Raw genomic sequence first — 21,587 nt, 5'->3', positions numbered from 1 at the left:
TGAGTAACTGTGTAGTCACTCAGCAAGTAGCAAATGAAAGAATGCTGAAATATTCTGTATGTCTTGAATTCTTTCAGAATTCTTTTAGGGTAGTGGGTGCAGTGACCATCTGCAAAGGAAATCTATTCCATTGGATACTTCCATCCTGGGGGTTCTTCCATGAAGCAGAAATCAGTTTCTGCAAAGTTTTGATTCAAGGGTTTGGCTATATGCTGAGGAATACCATGAATTGCCTCTAACCACAAGGAGAATAGCCCTGTCCCTCTTGAAAGCACTTTCTCCAGGGAGAGCATCCCCATATTCTCGCCTCTTCCTAACAGACATGGTTTGCAGATCCCTTGTGGCTCTCCAGAGGGAACTTAATTACTAAGCAAACCCAAATCTTGGGTCTAAGGAGAAGCTGGTGACTCTGGGAAAGTATGCACAGATTCTGAGATGTTGCTTAGAAGTATTTCAAATCAGGGGTCTCAAGGTATCTAAGGACGCAGGCAGGTGAGATGAAGGTGCATGAAGCAGGCAGGTGATGAAGAGAGAGAAATGGGGCTGTGGATTGGGGACAGCGTGTGCCTGTGCCAACCAAGATTGTTGCCAAGGAGGAAGGGTAGCCTTGCATTGCCAGATCTTTGGATTTTTCGAGAAAAACTAGAAGAGCTGCATTTTTACACAAGTATTTTGATTCTGGTAACTCAATTTTTTTTTCAACTGACCACATTGTGTGTGCCTAACCAGCTGTATCTGGGGGCCAGCTCTGGCTCCAGCCCCTCAGTCTGTGGCCTTGGCTTGAAATAAAGAACTGCCTGAGAGATTCCTAAATTTAAGTTTTTGCATTTAGAGTTGGAAATGTGCACAGATATATTGAGAGTTGTGGACACACAAGGGCAGAATTTAAATTTGAAATTATGCTAGAACACTAGGATTAAAAATAACTTCAAGGCATAAATCAGCAAAGAAGGTGAGTGAAACAGTAGAAGAACAGGGGGTCTCCCTGATCAGCATCCAAAAGCGAGGCAAAGACCAACTCACCTGTCAAGACGGGTGTCTCCAGCAAGGTCTGGAACAAACTGGGGTGCTGATCCTTAAGTTCCTTCTCCCAGGGGAAGGCTCTGCAGGTGGGGAGTCGGCCATACCTACGCTTCAGGTGCAGGTAGGAGTTCTGGGGGTCGCCTACAGGAAAGGAAGCCCAGAGCACACCGCTTAGGAGAAGGAAAGGCTCACCCCTCCCAGTCCCTTCCTCCCAAGAGGAAATAGAAATAAGAGGTCAGACTTAACATTACTCGATGTTGGTTTGGTGCATTAGGGATTTGAAATTGGCCACGATGCCTTTGCCTTGAGGTCACAAATTGAAAGCCAAGTCCAAGGGAAATGTGCCAAAGTTGCTGATAGCTGTTGAATAATTCTACAGAACGAGCAGCTGGCCTTGGACTGGCCCCCAGGAGGCCAAAATCTAGGCCATTTTGTTGGCAGTGTCAGGAGCAAAGCACAAGGACCCCCAGGGAGATAAGGCAATAGAAGAGGTTAGGAAAATCTCCCCAAAGCTACCAAGCAGATCAGCATGCAAAGCTGGGCCTTCCAACTCAGGATATCGGTCCTAAAATGACATCAGTTATCAAAATCAGTTTCTTTCCTGTTTGGGATATGACTATTCGTATATATCCTCCCCCTCTCCTGACAGCCTCGTATTTTCTGGATGATTCAGCGGTGAAAGCAGCAGCTGGGGACCAGTATAGCCTATTCTTAAATTGAATTGTAGAAGTGCTGCCTTTCTACACTTACTTATGATGGTCTCTAATCACTTCCTGGGAGCATTTATGTGAACCCTATCGGTCTGGGTATGTTCAAGATGCATCCAAATCCCCATGGCCTGAAGTGGGAAGTTCAAGCTCTGGCAGCGGGAAGATAAATAGGCGGCACTGAAATATTCAATTCGCTTTTGCTGATGGCAAAGGCCCCCTGGGAATTTTTCTTCCAGAAGGAACATATGTGACTCATTCTAGTGCGTCCATATCAAAGAGGAAGATCTTGAGCTCAGAGAAATGTATATGTGCTAGATCCAAGCTGGAACATTGGGATGGAAGATAGGACCAAGTTTATAACCGATAAACACCCAGGCTGAGAGAAAACTGTGCAGACTAGCAGGCAAGAAAATGTCATGTGAAATTCATTCCTTCTGTTGAAATTACCCATGGCTTCCAGAACGAGCCAAGTTCAAGGATTCGAAAAATACAACCAAGCCCCAAATAACAAAGTCATTGCTCAACATTTCTGAAAGCTAATATTCAGATATTAATGGGCCAAGAGAAAAATGCACCGACGGGGAAACATTTCTAATGATTAATTTATTTTCCAATTCATTTTTATTTTCTTAGACCAGCCCTAGAGCTCATTATGGATGGGAATAATGCAACGAGAAGCGCAGAGCACTCTCATTTGTATTCTTAAGCTAAATTACATGTGGATAAAGCAATGAGGCAGGTTCGGGTTCTGGCTGCCTGTTGGCCTGGCTGCACTTACACTTACACCCATGTGTGTCCCCCTGGGTCACGTCGGAGACGGCCTATTCACGAGTTGCTGTGAATGCACTGAGCTGCACATGGCTCTCCCGAACGCGACACTTACATGCTTCTTGTCCCCCTCGCTGGACCTCAGACAAGTAGACGGACACTATCTCTTGAACCTGTGCACACCGGTTGTAATAGAACTGGATTTGTTCAGCTACTTGCTTCTCGAGAAGGGGGTTGAAAATCTACACAAAGGCAAGAAAATCAAATGAACAATTGTCACCAAACACCCACCCACACCCATGAGGGTATTTCTGTGCTGATGTCCTTCTACCACCCATACCACCGGGTGACTAGTTTGCACACAGAGCTGCAGAGCAAGTCCCCCTCACATGCAGGGGCTACCTTCCAAGACCCCCGTGGATGCCTGAAATCATAGATAATACCAAACCCTACACATACAGTGTCTTGTCCTGCAAATACGTATCTATGATAAAGTTTATTTATAATTTAGGCAGTTACTGACAACAATAACTAATAATAAAATAGCGATTATAGCAAGACAGTGTAATAAAATATAAATGATTGCAGTCGCTTTCTCTTGTTCTCTCTCTCGCTCTCAAAATATCATATGGACCTAATCTTTCTGGGTCAAAGTTGACCTCAGATTACTAAAACCAGGGAAAGCGAAACCGCAGGTAAGGGGACGGCTGTGCTAATAATTCCAGAACACACAGCTCCTCCACGTCCCTCTAGCTTCTTCTGGAGACATTTTCTCTTCAGAGCTTCCCCAGATTCCCCAGAGACCAGGCCTGTATCCTCTCTCTCTCCAGCCCTGCATGCTTATCTCCAGAAAACCAGGCCCATTCCCCTTCAGTTCCCAAGGGAACCCCACAGTTACCATCACTGTCCCCCCTGCCCACCCCCGCCCGAGCACCCTGCCCATTTTCTTCAGCTTGTCAGGCTCCTCCTCAGCTTCCCAGAGTCAGATCCAAGGTCACGGCTCTGAGTGGTTCCCTAACAGCCCACCCCTCGGTCAGCATGAGCCCAGGAGGACGATCCCGTCCCAGCTCCCAAAAACATGCTCCCCTTTGAATCAAAGCGGGTACCGGGTTCCTTCATGACTGAGGTTTCACACCCAAGCCGGAAGCACCTGAGGGCAGAGGCCTTCCCTGAGGGCAGAGTGAGGCCTTCAGAGGATCATCATGACCTCAGTGGGTGATAACCAGCTGTCATTTTTTTTTTTTTAATAAAGCAGAACACAAGTTCTCAGAGTTCACTGAACATAGCAAGGGTAGGTAATTCTAGTAATATTAGTAAAACTTCTTTTGGTGGACAAGAGATTTATGTGAAGAAATATTTCAACATATAAAAACCACAGAAAGTCGTAACAGCCACGCAAATCCTGGTAGATTTTATATAATGCATAATTAAAAAAAAACTTTTAACATCCAGAATGTACTGCAAAGTTTGAGGTTTTCTGTTACATGTGTGTATCAGGTATCTGTATCATATATGCATAGTGCATGCATCTGTGTGTGAATGCTGCAACACATGCACAGTTCATTACATTAAATTATATCATAATAAATAGATTATCATAATAAATAGAGGGTCACTTTCAAAATCTATTTTGTAAACAACTATCTTAATTCCTCTTAGGTGCCTCAGCACTGGGCACAGAACCTGGCACATAGTAGGGGCTCACAAGTATTTGCTACACAAATGAATAAATTTCATATTTTTTCTCATCATACATGTCTCTCAACAGTGGTTCTGAAAGCACCAAGGGCCATAGGGCACCCCATTTTTTCTAACTGACTTTGCTTAGTAACTCGTGATCTTTGCAAAGAAACTTTGCAGGGTCATAGGGATGAAGTGACATTCCCTGCTCAGTTACCCCAAGATCTCCTTCCCAAGAATGGTAAACAGTGCTATGAAGGCCTCCTGGGGGTACCCTGGCAAGGTGCACAATCCCACGCATGGGTGGGTCTTGGGTGCTGCCGTGCAGCAGGTTTGGCTCTGCTTGCAACGTCCTCTGCGGTCTCGACAGTTGCGGCCAACCCAGCCCAGGGCGAGCTGAGGCCCCACGTTCCTGAAGAAAGCAGCAGGTGGAACCAGGATCTCATTTGCTGGGGCAGCTCCTCTTCTGATACTTTAAATAATAGCATATAAAAGCAGCTTTTCCAAATAACTAAGATTCTCTCCTTTCATTAGCCTAACCACTGGATAGGCAACAGCCTGATAAAAATCTACTCTATAATTAAGCTAGTAGTTATTAAAACAGAGGAAGTAAATGGTTTCCATTTTATGAGCAGTAAATGAACCAAGTGTTAACAAAAATCCATTATCATGTTTGCTGGGGGAAAAGCCTAAATATTAATTATGTTTGACGACAGAAGTGATACAAGGTCCAACTTAGATAAATCTTATGTTTACACTGGGCCCCAAACCCCTGAACCACATGCCCCTTCATCCACAAGCACCCGCAAACATCTCCCTCCCCTGGGCTCACCTGTGCAGGGTGCAGAGTGTGAAGGCGATAGTACTTCAGGGGTCCAAAAAAGCCTTCAATGCCGGTCACATATCTGCTCCCTCCAATAATGAAGTACCCAGCGGTGTCATTGTAATAAAAGTCCTCCCGGAAGCTAGAGGCAAACACAGAGGATTAACATAGCTCTGGGTTTGAAACAGAATTTTTAAAAAAGACTCTTTCATGGACCCTCCTTGACGTACCCCAAAGTTCTGCCCACCATTCACTCTGACTTCTACTCAATGCCACCACGGCAGGAACAGCAGACTTGGGCTAGGATCCCAGTTCTGCTGTGTGACCTTGAGCAGCTGCTTAACCTCTCTGAGACTGAGTTTTCTCCTTAGTACAATGCTAGTCCCTCACTTACTGGAGAGGAGAATTAAGTAAAATGTAATGTCCAGGATCCAACAGAATGTCTGCACCACTGTACGTGCCCCATAGGAGCTGGTTACTGGTACTGGTGAAATCGTTTGCAATCATTGGCATTATTCTGTATTGTTGGCCTTAAATGAAAATACTTGGGTCGAAAGGGAAAAAGATGATACTGGATGGAGAGAAGGTGGTATAGGGAAAAAACGAAAAACATATCCTATTAGATAAGAGCTGAATCAAATTCAGAGTGAGAAAGAGGTCACAAGCCCAAAGACAAGAGGTCAGCACAGGTAATGGGCTAGATGTCTACTTAGTCCTGAAAGATTTGAAGGATTGGGGAGGTAAAAGGAGGGGAAAATTGGGTTGGCGTGAATGAAATGCACAAGTTGTTTCATGCAGCATCACCTAAATGCACCAAAGATCGACAAGCCCCAGGTGTCCCTCAGTGAGGATCGGCCCATGCTGATGGAAATATTTCTCCGTAGAGGGCAGAGCAAAGGATGGAGTGGAAGGAGCAGAGCTAAAAGTAAGGCATGGAATCGTATGCCTTTTCATACAGCCTTGCTTTTTTAAACCACTTGCATTCATTACCTACTTAGAATCTAAAACAGGAAAGGGAAGACAAGGTGTGATGAGAGCATATGTAACAGCAAGGGGGGGGGTCAAGACAGGCATCAAGTGAGACGCCAGGCATAGAGGAAAGAGCCAGGGAGCATAGAGGGCAGATGCAAGCAGAAGGAAAGAACACAAATGTCACGCCGCCAGGAGTTCAGTGAGCTGAGAGCAATGGGCCGAGGGACAGGGGTGAGGACAGAGCAGGCTTCCAGCAGTTGGATTGGAGAAGTCAGACCGTCTGAGGTTATTTCAGGAAAGCGGTGCACTGTCTGTCAGCAAGGACCCAACCTTCCAGTGCCCAGGGCCAGAGAGGAAGTCACAGGGTGAAAAAAATGAGAGCTTTCTGACCATATCCAAGAGGGCAGCAAGAAACGAGAGTGAACACTTTCTCCAAATGCAACTGAAATGAAAAAGAAGTGCATCATCTCCTCATAGTTTCAGAATCCTGGAGTTGAGAAGATGATGACCTTTTCATTCTTTTTTTCATTTGGGACCACAGTTATTTTCTGTAAGACCCATGAACTGATTCTGTTTTTCAAGACTGGGAGCCTGGCAATCGGAGAGTAGGGAGCGATGCTGCTATAGTAGAAACTCTTAACAGCACCACATAACCAACTCCCCAGCCCACCTGATCCCTACAACATTCAGTGGCTCCCTGGTTGAGGCTACTCAGTAGCCTTTTCTCATTTCTGAAATGAAGATAATAAGATACTACCTATAGTGCTGTTGTGAGGATTAAACAAACTGGTATTTAACAAAGGGTCTGGCCCATCTTAGACATATGTGTTACCTGGAGGGTGATGGTCCACTTAGTTTCTTTGGAATTGCTTAAGTTGCAATGCTTAGCAAGAGTAAGATGTGTTTATTCTTAAATCCGTTTGTGCCAGCTGTGTGGTCATGGTAATCATATAATTTAATTAAATCGACATCACCCAATACAATATGGAAGGGGGGAGAACCAGTCATTTCGTCTATAAAAATTAAGTTGAATGTTTTGCAAAGACCTACACACTAAAGAATGCTTCCTAGAACATTACTGAGGAAATAGGACAAATGTAAAGATTTGGAAAAAGATATCAAAACAACCTAGATGAATTTTGGGCTGAGAGTTTCACAAGTGTCTTTGTTCTCTACTCATTTGGAAAAAAAATACAGAAATTGGGTGCTGTTTATGCAAGAAAGACCGCAGGGAACTCCAATCAGTAGATTTGTAATCAAAGGAAAGGACCGATCTAGAAAGATTGGCAAATGAATGTACCTTTCTATTCTTTTAATGAAAATAAATGTTGATGGAAAGTATCTTTTTTTTAACAGATCTTTGCTTTAACTGATTTTTCTCAACTAATCCATAAATTAATTAATCCCGATGGAAAGGGACTGTAACTTTCTGGTTTTTTGTTATTATAATACAACTTACAGGAGATCTGGCCTGCCTGGGCTCCATCACATTTTCCTCCTCTAAAATTTTCAGTGGCTCCATGAAGATTGCAAGAAATACTTTGTACTGTACATTGTTTGATGGTCATCAATATCACTGACATAAAAGCTGAGCTAGACTCCTCCAAAGCCCAAAGCCCCTTTCAAAACCTCAGACGCACTGGCAAACTATCTTTACTCTTATCTGGACATAAGCAAGTGAGCTGGTTTATCACAGCAGAGACTGCAGCCCAGAGAATGGCCGCCATTGTTAAACAGTCTCACACAGAACTAGGAAATGGCACCAGCTCAGGGTTCTTTTATTAGTGAAACTTAGAGCCTCCAATTAGCTGCCTGTCTTACCCCCTTGAATAAATCTCCTCTTGAATGTCACTTGCGTGGGACCTGGTATAATTCTGACCCCCTTGGTAGCCTCTCAAATCACTCTATTCATTTTCTTCCAAGCATTCAGCACAATTTGCAATTTTAAATGTGTTTGTGCATGTATTTAAGATCTACCCAGGGAGATTTTTTAGCAAGATGAAGGCAGGGACTGGCTGCATTTATTTTGTTCATCATTTTATTCCCCGAGACCCAGCACTGTGTCTGGCATGTGTAGATGCAATCGATGAATGAATATATATTGGATGGATGAATGAATGCGTGAAAGAATGAATGAATGAGCAATGTGCAGGCCAGAGGCTGTCACCTAATGTTCCTGACAGTCTGTGTGTGTAACACTGCACTTCCTAGCACTTAATTACTGACCTGCCTATAGCACCTTTGGGGGCTAACAGGTATCATTGTGTTTACATAACAAGAACAAATAAAAGGGAAGGTTAATAGACTTTCCTTGGATCACCTAAATATTTGATGCTTAGATCACTGGCTTGACCCAGTTGAAAGGGAGATTCCAAACACCTAACCAGAGGAACCCCAGGTGGGCTCAGCACTGATTCTTTAGCTGTTCTACTGAATGAGGGGGTGTCAGGAATACAGGCAGGGCCATGGTGAGCGGCACTCTTGAGCTTGGGGCCTGCCTGTACTACCAAGTACAGAATAGCTTCAGTCTTTAATTGGGATATTGAACTGGTAAAAATACCTGAAAAACAGCCCTACTTCCTAGAATCTATATGATCATACTGACTCTGCCTTTATCTCACATACTGAAGTCTGAACCCAAGTGTTTCATACTGTGACCTCTGTTTGGAAATAAGGTCATGGCAAATGGAGCTAGTTAGGATGAGCCCATCCTGGAACAGGGGTGACTGGTGTCCTTCTAATGAAGACATAACCCAGGGAAATTTGGACAAAGGGACAAAGAGACAAGAGGAAGGAGGACTTGTGAAGGCTGGAGTTCCACTGCCACAGCCCAAGGAACTAGGATGCTAGAAAGAGTGCTGGAGTTCACCCTTCCCTCGCGCTTGGGGGGATCCTCTACAGATACCTTTTTTTTTTCTTTTATGATTTATTTATTTATGCATACAAGAGCTGGGGTACAGGCCAGAGGGGTGTGGGAGTGGTGGTGAGAGCATTCACCAGAGACAGAGTGGGGAACAGAACAGGCAGAGCAGCGGGCGAGTCAGGAGAGGTCTGCTGCTCCATGTGAGTTGCTCCGTGGCGGGGATCGAACTCTTGCTGCAGAGGCTGCTGACAGCTTCATAGGTAGCATCTTAACCCTTGCACCACCAGGGTGGCCCTCTGCAGATACCTTAATGGGACCACCAGCCAGGAGAACAGAAAGGCAGTAATTTCCAGTTCTGTAGGTCACTCAGTTTGTGGTACTTTGTTGCAACATTCCTAGCAAACTAGCACAATTTCTGAGTTTTCGCTTCACCCTATCCCAGCTCTGCATCCCTGTGATCTCTCCATCTAGGATTCATCACAGAATGTCTGCGATTTCAGAGAACAGGAAGTCCTTGCATAGAAAGTGAAAATTCAAACTATTGTCAAAAACCTCCTGGAGTTGGAGACGAAAGAAGAAAGGGGAGAGTATGATTTCAGAATTCATGCCCTGAAATGTAATCCCTGAATTTATGGAGCCCACACATCATCTGCTTCTGCAAAGAGAACATCCAGGCTTGAACTTCAGTGAAGATCCCGCTGCCACCTGTTACATAATGACACCAATGGGTCTGAGTCTACTCGGTGCATGTTAAGATTTCTGCTTTGCTCTTGGGCTTCAGTCTCCAAGCTTTATGTCACCCTGCCCTTCTTGCAGGCTAAGAAATAATACTTCTTTAGCCTTCCTACATAACTCTAATCCTTTGCTCTGACCATGAAAATAAGAATCATTCCATGTGCTCACAGCATAAAAGAAATCAATTCGATTTAAACGTAAACAGGAAAGGTAAAAAAAAAAAAAAATTAAAGTAGCGTGTATGAGCTCCTGTTCCTGTATCTCTGCCCCTCTTGGCGTTCTTTTCTCTAATAATTGGCTTCCAAGCTAATTCAGGTTGTGTGGGGACTTTGAGTGAGTGGAGCCTGATTGGGAGGCAGCTTTCTTCTTGGTGGGGTCAAGGGATGAAAGGATGGAGGACTGACCCCTCTCCATCAGCCAACCATCCCAACAATCCCGGATCGTGCTTTTTAAATTACACATATGACGCTGTTAAGTTTCATTTCTATTCTCTAGACTTATTCTTCAGCATTTGATTTTAATATATATTTTATAAATATATTTTATAAATATATACATATAAAATCTAGCTATGATGACATACCCAGAGCTTTTAAAAAAGGTTGCCTGTGGTTCTGCCACTATAAAAGTCACTGCTCATACAGGGTTGTAGAAGCAAAATTAAAAAATAGGGAATAGAAGGCAAGAGACCCAATTCTCAGTTTCTGTAACTCCTGCAGAGAATGGTTATATCAGGATGAAAAGTTACACCCATATCAACAGTTGCATACATTTCGAATTTTGATGATAAACATAAATATGAAGACTGTCTGCTTTTATGTTCTATACTAGACCAGAGGTACCAACCGTTCTCGATAAGCAACATTAATACTTTGATTTATTTTTCAGAATCCTTCATAGAAGATAATTTTCAAAGAAAATAAATTATGAAGTGTCAGGAAAGAAGAATTTACAATGAGATCTGGAAAGAGAACTCATCTATCTGCCTCAGTAAGGAGAAAAGATTGTAGGGGAAACAGGAAAAATTTGTGCAAAGTATGAAAAAAAATAAAGAGTATAAATATTGGTTATTGGGAAGACTAGTTATAATCCATTCATGGAAAGCAGTAAGGTAGTGTGGAAAGAAATTAGGGTTGAGTCCTAAGGTGTGAAGACCCCTTAGTTCTTACGCAGCAAAATTATGACTAAAAAGAAAAAAAGAATCACACTCACCTAATGGTCTGATTATGATAACTTTTCAAATCCTGTCCAGTGCTGGTGGTTACTACTATCTACATTGGGAGAGAGATACAAGAATCATTTAATTGCAACAACCCACATCATAAATACAGTGCGGGGCACATTATTCACAAAACACGTTATACAGTTTTGCACCTGATCAGTTTGCAAAAAAAAATAAAATAAAATTAGTAATTTGGTAATCCTGTGTATATTTTCAGACTGAAGAAATTGAATTTCGCTAAGTGATCTGAGTTGGTAAAGGCATGTGTGATGCATTATCCCCCAGTGGGTTTTAGACACTTCTAAACTTCAAGCTAAAGTTTCATTGGATGCATTTGTGCTTAAAAGTTTGTTGCATAAGGCCTCTCCTGGTGGCGCAGCTGTTGAGCGCTGGGCTGCAAAGCTGCCCGCAGCCTCTGCAGTGCCAGTTCAATCCCCGGCAGCCGGGCGAGGGTCCCACATGGCGTGACAGAACTCTCTTGCCGCGCCCGCTGCTCCCCTCAGCAGTTTATTTCGTCAGTCTGTCTGTTCTGCTCCCCGCTCTGGCTCTAGTGAATCCTCTCACCCTCCCGCGCTTCTGACTGCACCCAGTGCTTGTGTAAATAAAATAAATAAAGCTTAAAAAAAAAAGTTTGTTGCATAAAGACAAGCCTATGTGAGTAATATAAGGAAACAAAGCAGAATTGACAAACTGGATTAAAAATAAAATGGTGGACACAGATAACTGAACCGAGAGTAAAGGAGGTCAAGAGGGAGGGGGGCAGGGGAAGGGACTGCAAGAGGACTTTGGTCTTGCTTTTCTGTTTGTTGTACTTTTTTTCCTTCAAAAAAAAAAAAAAGTATGTTGCACAGTAAGGTAAGGAAATGTGTAAGATACTGCAAGGACTTTTTGAAATTTTACTTGACTTCATGAGAGTGTTAGAGGGAACTTCAAGATGGCGGCTGTTTCCCACCCTTCCGCTACGCACCAGAATCGTCACTCTCAGCTCAAGGGTGACAATGTATTTGATCTGTCACACATGTTCCTCTCCTGTCCTGAAGTCAAGGCTACTTTATTCCCCCCGGTGCTAGCAAGGAACAAGTGCTCGGGAAAGGTTAGCTGGTCTGATCCTTCTAGAGTCTCAAAGATGTGGCCACAAGACTGTTTCTATTAAAGACAAAAATAATGTTTAAGAACCACCCCAATTCAGTGATAGGCTGGTTCAGAGCAGAAAATGATTCAAAGCAGTTGTTTCTCTGAACCACTTGCTTTAAGTCACTTGTCCATTTAATTAATGAATATGGCAGGCCACAGAGGTGGATTTGATACAGAAAAATAATGCTTGTTCTGGAGCCTATGTATATTAGCAAGACCAGATGGGATGGAAAGAAAGAGGTTAAATAGCAAAAATCTACTTTAAAAAAATCTACTGCTCTTTTTCTTTTCACCCCATCTGGTCTTCCTAATTCTTCTCTCCAGCTTTATTTGATCATGTACTCTGCTCTTAAGTTAAAGGACTACTTTGATTTATTCTTCTTCTGCTCAAAAATTTTCCATGACGTTCTGCTGCCTTGCAAGTCGAAATCCTAATTCCCTGGTACGCAGATTCTCCACAGTCGATCTCTAAAGACACTATTTCCTCCTTCCTATTATTCGTCTACAGTGGGAAAATTCCTATTCCCTTCAAAACAGTTTTCCTACTACCTGCTCTTCATGTGCTCCAAGCCCCCTCCCCGCTATAGCCATTCTGCCTATGGCAGGAACCTTCCCTGGGAAGCCCTAGGAGCATCCCAGCAGGAAGCGCCGTCTCCCTTCTATGAATCAATGTGAATCATTTGGCAATTAAGCTCCCCTTCTGACATCCTTCACCTGCTTAATGTGACTGCCATAAATAGTCTATAATCTCCTTGAGCATGGTGCCTTGCATTCAGCAGGTGCAAAATAAGATCTGTGATTTGCCCTGTTGGTTTGATAGCTGTGTAAATGACAGGTAGGAAATGACCTCCTTAGGAGAAAGCAGCAGCCAAGCCCTAGTGCCATCAGAGTCCTTACATCAACAGGAAGCTAAAACATGGCCACAGCCATGTCACCTAGAGTCTGAAAGGAAACAAAGACGCCAGCTAAGATTTACAGATTGTGCTCAGGGAAGCCACCAGGACTGACCTGATTCTTTTCGGAAAAAGGAAATGTGATCAAGTTAAAACACCAAGGGAAGTCTGTGAATTATCTAATACACAAGACAAACAAAAATGTCTCTTCCAGTTTTGTTACTAGAAAATCACAGTCAATAAGAAGAGCTATTGAGAAAATAAGATAACTAGGGGAAAAGCTGCCCACTGGCATCTTACAGATTGAAAAAATGGAATTGTCTTCCATTATAACAACAGATTTGCCATAATCCATAAAATCTGTGTTATGAGAGTTTAAAACTGTATGTGGAGGGCTTTATAGTACAAAGTAGATGAAGACCCTCCGTCCCACCAGAGAATTATCACTTATGTTTGTTGGTTGTTATTTGTCTGTTTCATGCCAAACACAAGCAATTGTTTCAACTGCCAAAAACAGTGAAACCATTTCTAGGCTGAACTAACCAATAAATTTCCCGTTAAAAAAAAAAAAGTTGTAAGAGCTGATTACACTCTATAAGCTTAGCCAATGCCATTTTAGCATTTATCTCCCCAAAGCCTATCTCACTAGGTGAAAGGGATTTAAGTGCTCAGATCACTGAGGCCCTGTAACTGGTTATGTTATTACCCACTCACAAATATGGTCACAAGAAGCACCTTCCAAGTTAATTAAATGGGATGGGAATCTTGATTTAAACTTCCAGCCATAAAAACTTGATTTAGAAAGTATACAGTTGTAAAGAGTTTATCATTTGCCAAGTCTGCTTTTGCAGACCTCCTTTTTCCCTGAATTTATAGCTTAACATGAAGTGATGAAGTTGACATGATCCTTAATGGGGCATACAAATGGGTACCTGGCCTCCATTAAAAGAGATATCCAATCGAAACCACTCCTTCAAGGGTACAGTGAATTTCGTTTTCACAGCAAGGTCTTCTCCTTTGACAAGATGCATCTGAATATGCAAGTGGCCTGGAAGAAAAATTAAAGCTTGTGCAATGACAAAAATTACTCAGTAATGGGTGAAGGAACTACACCTTTCCAGCGATTATCCTAAGATGTTACAAGACTAGATCATGTTCCTTCTTTCTTTAGACAAAAACAAAGCCAAGCACAGAAGTGCATTCCTTTGCAAATAAGACATTTGTTTTAAGCTTCCAGAAAAATGTTTACTAGGAAGCCCACACTTGGAAGCCTTCACTCTCCTTAAACTGCTGTGTTGACAATATCGGCTTATTCTAGACAGACATATCTCCCAGTAGAGCATACGAAAATTATGGTATCATTTTGCAGGTTCTGTTTTATACTCACCCTCTTCGGTAAGAAATACAGAAGGTGTGCCGTACATCTCATTAGAATCCACAAAGTACAGAATCCCACAGAGGTTGGACTTGCAATAATGGAGTAAATAAAGCCACAGTGAAAGAGTAAACCTATAAGAGTGAGGGGGAAAAAAATTCTGCAGATTGATATCATCCAAGAGCAGGTAATTATAGTGAACAATGACCAAGTAAATTGCTTTCTTTCCAATGAAGGGATGAATTTGCCTTCATGTTCATCCTGGGAGATCAGCTTGCAAAGCCTGATTTTTGAGACAAAGGAGGTAGTTATAGTAACTGCCAAAGACAGGAGTTAAACTTCATTGTATAAAACTAGCCCACGTTCTACCTTGCACCAAAACTGTCTCTGTGCCTCTTTGAGAATCTCGCATGCCTGCCATCTGAATTCTTGATTAAGGCTTATAAAGCCAGACATAGAATAAAAACCTGGATTTTAATAAGAGGTGATTTGATAAGAAGCTATTGTAATTTTGATGATTAGAAGAAAAAATATAATTAGGGCTTTTTGAGCAATTTTGTTTCTTTCAAAGATAAAAGCCTGAAGGTAGAAAAATGTCATCATGTGCAAATGGCATCACTCTATGGTAATTGGGACCCATATATCCTATTTCAATGTACACGTTAGGTTGTTCAGTATCACAGTTCTCACCGGCCAATATGGAACAACTAATCTTATTGTTCCATTTCTGGACTGGGGCTATTTTGGTTGGGAAAAAAATACTGTACATCTGTGATTTGTGGAGTGAGGATAAAACAACAGTAGTCTAGTTAACTAGGACACTTTTAGCCAAGCCACGTGAGCCATCGATCATTTTGCAAATATTTGCTGAACACTTTCTTGAGGCCAAACATTGTGTTAGTGAGCGCTGAGTGCAAAGAGGAGCTGTGAGTCACTGCATTTTGCACGTGAAACATGAATCAAGGTCAAAACAAGCAGAGAGTTCACCTCATCCCCCCAATTACCAAATCACAGTTTGAGTTAAAGCAGCAGTCACCCCAGGTTCTTTAGGGATACATACAAGCAAGTCCTTTAGAATATTCTGGGCTTTATAATCTGGCCTCCAAATCAGTAGTAAGATATGCAAACAGATGGTGCCACACAGCTCCCCCTTGACCCACCCAGCTGAGCAAGCTCATGAAGATAAGTTATTACAAGGAAGCTTAGCAAGAACATACGCTGAGTAAAGCGACTCAAGATCTTTCTACAGCCAGCAGCATGGGAAGAATTAAAATCACTCTGCTAAATCCATCTAGTCTGAGGTGAACCAGGAACCATTTTCGGCATCTTCAATTCAGCAGAAGGAAAAAAAATCTCTGGGTTTTGCTGAAATCAACGGAGGGGATCAGAAGTTCTGCGATTTCAGGCAGTTCGTCCAATCTTCCATGACAGAAAAGGCAGAGCAAAGGCTGCGATCTGGGCAGGCTGTGGCTGACTGCACCTGAAACCCAGAAAGCCTTGGGTTCCAACAACATGCACCTCGACTTGAGTCATTGCCGGGACCGACCTAGAAAGTCTAAGGCAAAATGAGGACTGAAAGTGCAAAATATTGCCAGAACACTTGGAGGCTTTTAGGTCCACCAAGTCTCTCTAAACTAGGACGACCTCAACATTTTTCCAAAGCATATTGCAAAGGAGCGTTCTCCAAAGGGATTCCACTGCCTGCCCTGGTCCTCAGATAAAAGGCAAGATCCCAGCTGCCCCCTCCCTGCCTGTTCTTACACTGGGTAGTCTATCCGCTGGTGTCGGGTGGCTTCCAGCTCTCGGTTCTGAAACCTGGGGATCTTCTTCACGATTCCCGTGTTTTCTCCACTGGAGGCGTAGACAAAGCTCAGGAGGGTGACAGCATCTGCAAACAGCAAGACAACCGCCTCTCAGTTACTTTGGGGAAAACATGGCTTCTCAAGTCACATTCTCCCTGGAGCCCTCTGCTTGACTCTAATCAAACATTTCAACGAAATGCTCTGAAAATATCAGCAAACAGTTCTAGAACACTGACTCTATGCCAGGCACCTGTTAAGCACTTTACTGAATCATCTCATTGTTTTCAGTATAACCTTATAAAGTAGATTCTATTCGTCCCATTTTGCAGCTGGAAAGTCTGAGGCAGAGTTAAGGTAATTCGCCCTAGGTCACAGAGCTAGTAAGCCGTAGAGCGAAATTTCTCAGCTCAGGTCCTATGTGTGCTTAACCACTTGATCTGCAGCCCTTCTAATACCCGGGAAAGTATTTTGATTTTGTGTGATAATAGTAGCAGCTAAGGCTTCAGTAAGACACACTATGTTCCAAACTCCTGCAAATACACACACACACAAACACACTCTCTCTCTAGATCTATATATATGTGTGTGTGTGTGTGTAAATAATAATATATGTATTACATAATATAAATTCATCCTATATAGTCATATAATTCTTATCTTTATATAATTCTGATCCTTATTCCAGTCTGAGGAGGAAATGATGGTGCAGCTGCCAAAATAACACATTCGTTCAACACTTCGAATATGTCAGGCACCACGCGAAACACATTTCAGGAATAATCTCATTCAAATTCACAATAATGTATGAAATAGGTTTTATTATTATTCCCATTTAACAGAGGAAAAAACTGAGTCTTAGAGGACTGAATAATAAGAGAAGAGGTGGGATTCAAATTCAGCAGTTTGGTTTCAGAATCCATCCTCATGAAATCATAGTCTTGTTTTCCTTCTGTACAGACTTTCCCAATATTCCCAACATGTTACACTGAGCAAAACTTGCCCACACATCTGGAAACTAGGGAGCCTTCTACTTTACTTCACAAATGTGGAAAAATTCTGTGACTCCAAAATAGAGGGATGCGCATAACAAATCTTAAAGGGAGAGTAGTGTTATGATACCTATACTTATTTCTTACTGCTTTAAACAAAGCTAATAGGGATTTATTTCCCATTACCAGCTCCCTCACAAGAATTCCCTGAACTCAACTTAGTAATAAAGATCACTTTTCTCTTTCCTAAAAGATTCCGTGGTTTAAACATCCATAATTAAATGGATGGAAATAATCTATTTTCCTGGGCTTCTCGGAGAAGGAAGAGTTGGCTTCTGTTTAAGTTACAAAATGCCAACATGGGCACAAAATATAAGAGCTCCAGCCTGCAGCACAGGGCACCCCTGTTCTTGTTCCTCAATGGGGAGAAGTGTTTTATTATAGAGAGAGCTGCCTCTGGTTCCTTGGAAACCATAAGAGTAAATTTTTCACAATTTCTGCCCCCTGTGTAAATATCTAACAGATCAAATAAGCCAACATTTCCTCAACGCCCACAAACCTAACTGCTGTTACAGGTAGCGACAGACTTACAAACCCAAAATAGTGAAGTGATACCACAATTCCAACAAAAGGCTTTAAATTTTTTCTTTGTAATTTGGGCCCAATTTGGACACACTGGACTTGCTGGTCTGTTATGGGGCAGGGAGGAAAGATGAGAAATGCAAAGACAGTAAGAGTGTCTTCGGGGTCTCGGTCCAACCTTGGTTTGGCTCCATGTGTGGAGAGGAACATAAGGGGACAGATGGCCGCCACGGCAGCCCCTAGGATGTCTTCTGCTAGCAACTGCTGGTGAGGCGTCTAGTGAGTAGCAGAAAGTCGTATCAAAATGAGCAGACTTTGATTCTGCCTGACCTAACTCCAGTAAAGGGAGCCTGCAGAAAGGGGATTTCCAAAGCGAAAGGCGTTCAAAGTGAATGCTGACCAGCCTCTCCCTTATCCAGGAATCAAAGTAAATGACTTGAGCTTGCAGAAGAGACGGTGGAAGGAAAATCTAAGCCCCAAAGATCCAAAATAATTCTACAAAACTCCTATCTTTTGTAGCCAATAAAACCAAAATGATGGTTTTAAAATCTGTAGCTTGCAAAATCTGTAGCTTCAGCCATGCCCTGATTTGGAGTGCTACTGCATTTTCCTTCAGTATAATATTGCCTCCCCTTTTAACTAGAAACAATCAGAAGGAGATTTGGGAGCAGGAAAGGACTTAAGAATTCCTCTAGCCCAAGATAAGATAGAGATTTGTTTTCTAGTAACTGGCTGTGGCTGCTTGGCGTGCTGTAATTGATTAGTGCTGTCTAACAGAGGCGCTGGAATGGAGAGTCGCGAGAGCATTTACAGGTAGAAAGACTTAAATCCAGAGAGGTCAAGTGGTTTGCCCAATTTTCTCCAGAACACAAGATCCAAGAGAACAAGAAATGTTAGGTCATTCATTATCCCATCTTCAGAACCCAGCTCAACACTTAATAGAAACTCCTCAATATTCAGGGAGTGAGTGAATGAATGAATGAACATATGAACAAAGCCAAGTCAGGATTTGAACCTCGCTCCTTTGCATAACACCTTCCGCAATTGAGGAAGGTGCCTCATGCTGCCCAAGCCAAATAACCACCTTGCTTCTTTCAGATTCTTCCCCCAAATTCACCTCTTTGGCTGATTTTGAAGGGGGAGTTTAGGCATCATTCTGGTGAAATGCCAGGGAAACAGTTCAAGTTCGGAACCCAATCCCCTGGACCATTTTTTCTGATTTCTTTTCTTCAAATTTTAAAGGAAAAAGCAGCATTTGGTACTATATGGTGCAAACACCGTATTTAGAGACAAGGAAAGTGTGTTGTTGAAGGCTGTGCAGATATAACTCAAACCAGCTCTCCTGCCACAATTCAGTGGGCTTCTTAGTAAATCACATCACATTTCCGAAGCCCTCCCAGAGGGAAGCAGACCGGTGCTAGCTCACCTGGCCCTGTGAGCTGCACTGGTTGTTACAACCCAGAAATGTGTCTATATTGATGAGCTGGGAGGCAGCCTTGCACCTCTGAAGCCCACCACCATTGTGGGCCCTGGCCCGTTCAGGGTGGAGCTGCCTCAGCTGAGACCTCCTGCCCCACCCTGTTTAGGCACTAGCGCCAGGGAGACTAACAGGCTCCCCAAAATCTCTTCCTAGTTGTTAAATATTTGGGGGTAAGTTGGATGCTTGGGAACAGGATTTACACATCCCATTCTCTAATTCAAAGGGGTGACCAGAGGTTGACACAGAATCTGCTCTGGGGAGGTCTTGTTTGCATGTGACACGGTCCTAGGCAGTTGTACTTTAAACAGCAAAAGCATGCCCGGAGATCCTCTGCCCATCCATGGAGACATCAAAAATCACCTCAACGCAAGGAAGAGTGTGACTGCTGAATAAAAGCCACAAAAGGCAGAGACAATGTGGAAGACAAAATAGGAAACAAGAGAAAACGAATAGAAAAAATTGCAAAAATGTGCATTATTCCAACTATATTGATAATTACTTTAAATATCAGTGTGTAGGAATTTTTAAAAATCCAGTTAGAAAATATGCAGATGATGTAAAGACACTTTTTTGTTTAGCTTAAGAAGATAGGCAGATGGAAAAAATAAATTTTAATAATTGTCATTTTTCCTTTTCTCATCATTTTTGCTTTCTATACTTTTAGAACTTCAGTTCTATTTCAGGCGACCTCATTCTGCACTCACAGCACGCATTTCTGACCCCACTCCTTAGTCCAGTTACTTCATTTCCATCAACACCTCAGTTTCTTTATCAACAATGAGATTAAAAGCAGCATGACATTGTTGAAAAGACTGACATGATGCATGAAAATATCTAGCTCAGAGCTAGATATTTTGTGATTGTGTATCTGAATGCAGACCCGCAAAGGACAGAAGCTAAGGTTCTCTCACCCACTAATGCCAGAACAAGGATCCTTCAGTAACACTTTCCAAACAGTGCATTAAGAAAGGGGCTGTTTTATCTTCTTTCAAGCCAAGCCAGAAAGCAAAAGCTCTCCCTTTCTAGCAAGTATGATTTAGGTCAGAACATCTCCCCAAAGACAGTGAGGGGGTTACTAAGGAAGTCTGGAGAATATTCACTACTAAGGGTCTTAAGAATAAAATAAATTCCACTCCTAGTAATTTATCCTCGGAACGTACCTCTGTGTTACTTCTTGTTATTAACAGTAAAAGACTAGAAGTGACCTGTATGGCCGCCAGCTGCGGACAGGTGAAATAAACCTGGTCAGCCAATGAACGCTATGCAGCTATTGAAAAGAATGAAGTGGTGACACCTGGGCTGATATATGAAGATCTCTAGATTTCGTTAATGAGACCAGGACAGAGTTAGAGCATCCTCCCATGCATGCTGGAAGAGAAGGTGCCATCAACTGAATCTTCTATGAGCAGAGGATGGTTCTGGCAGGAGGCACAAGAAGCTAGCGTGCTGAGTTTGCCTCCAGGAAGGGACTGTGAGACAGGACTGGGTGGGGACTTACTCTTCCCAGAAACCCTTTCCATTATCTGAATTTTTTACCAGGTACGAGCATTACTTTTTTAGCTAAAAAAGAAGAGAGCATCTCTGAGCATTTCCATGCTGGAGGAGGAGGTGTGCCCGCCCCGGGGCTGCCAGGCTGCTGAATCCACTTCAAAGAAACAAAGTCCAGTGGGTGAGAACAGAATGATTCACGTCGGTAAAAATTCAACCCCAAATAAAGAGCATTCCTTCTAATTTAGAACCTGGGTGAGGGCTGTATTAGCATATTTCTGAGCGGCAACCCAGCAAATTCTAAGAGCTAGAAAGCTTAGGCTCCAGTTAAACCAGCTCCCGGAGCCACAGTCTCCTCTCTGTAAAGACAGGACGAGAATAACACTCTCGCCCAACAGTATCATGAGGATTCAATGAGACAATGTGTGTAGAAAAGGTGTTTTGAAACTTGTAAAAGGCCACGCAGATGCTAGGCATTAATTAGTGTTCTTATTGAAAATCTCAGACTCAGTGATTAACAGCGGAGAAAAAAGGAGCAAGGTCTTTTCTCCCCCAACCCCCTTGGGTGCCAAGTACACGGCTGTTATCATTACACAAAGCACCTTGATGACAGGTAGCCTGGCAGCAATATTTGACTTAGTCTTCCATTATTTTGTTATCATGGAATTTTGTTATAAGAAATCATGCTTTCAGGGCCTCCCCGGTGGCGCAGCGGTTGAGCGCTGGGTTGTGAAGCTGCCTGCGGCCTCTGCAGCGCCGGCTCGATCCCTGGCCACCAGGTGAGGGTCCCACATGGCGCGCAGACCTCTCCTGCCGCACCCGCTGCTCCCCTCAGCAGTGTACTTCGTCAGTCTGCCTGTTCTGTTCCCCGCTCTGGCTCTGGTGAATTCTCTCACCCTCCCGCACTTCTGACTGTACCCAGTGCTTGTATAAATAAATAAATAAATAAAATCTTTAAAAAAGAAATCATGCTTTCAACCCACTGGATCTGAGATGAGAATGAAGTTTTAGTGACAGGAAGAGAGAATGGAAAAGAAGAAAGTCATCG

At 42.9% G+C, this 21,587-nt stretch overlaps 1 protein-coding gene across 3 annotated transcripts in view; it reads right to left on the bottom strand.

Moving 5' to 3' along the window:
* The window catches only part of SEL1L3 (SEL1L family member 3), a gene marked incomplete at its 5' end in the record, with an annotated part of 96,150 nt that overhangs the window by 55,813 nt on the left and 18,750 nt on the right, over positions 1-21,587 (bottom strand). The window contains 7 exons of one of the 3 annotated variants that reach the window (XM_084234044.1): positions 1,024-1,153; positions 2,591-2,743; positions 5,014-5,146; positions 10,787-10,845; positions 13,756-13,871; positions 14,211-14,332; positions 15,960-16,086. In XM_084234044.1, coding sequence (XP_084090170.1) covers positions 1,024-1,153; positions 2,591-2,743; positions 5,014-5,146; positions 10,787-10,845; positions 13,756-13,871; positions 14,211-14,332; positions 15,960-16,086 — 840 coding nt within the window. Of the gene's footprint in view, positions 1-1,023; positions 1,165-2,590; positions 2,744-5,013; positions 5,147-10,786; positions 10,846-13,755; positions 13,872-14,210; positions 14,333-15,959; positions 16,087-21,587 lie in introns of all 3 variants that reach the window. The other 2 variants (XM_084234046.1, XM_084234045.1) reach the window with 2 other exon arrangements.

The sequence above is a fragment of the Talpa europaea genome (assembly GCF_964194135.1).
Source record: "Talpa europaea genome assembly, chromosome: 5".
Classification (NCBI taxonomy): Eukaryota; Metazoa; Chordata; class Mammalia; order Eulipotyphla; family Talpidae; genus Talpa; species Talpa europaea.
Note: the sequence above shows the minus strand (reverse complement) of the source record. Positions and strands in the feature narration are given on the sequence as shown.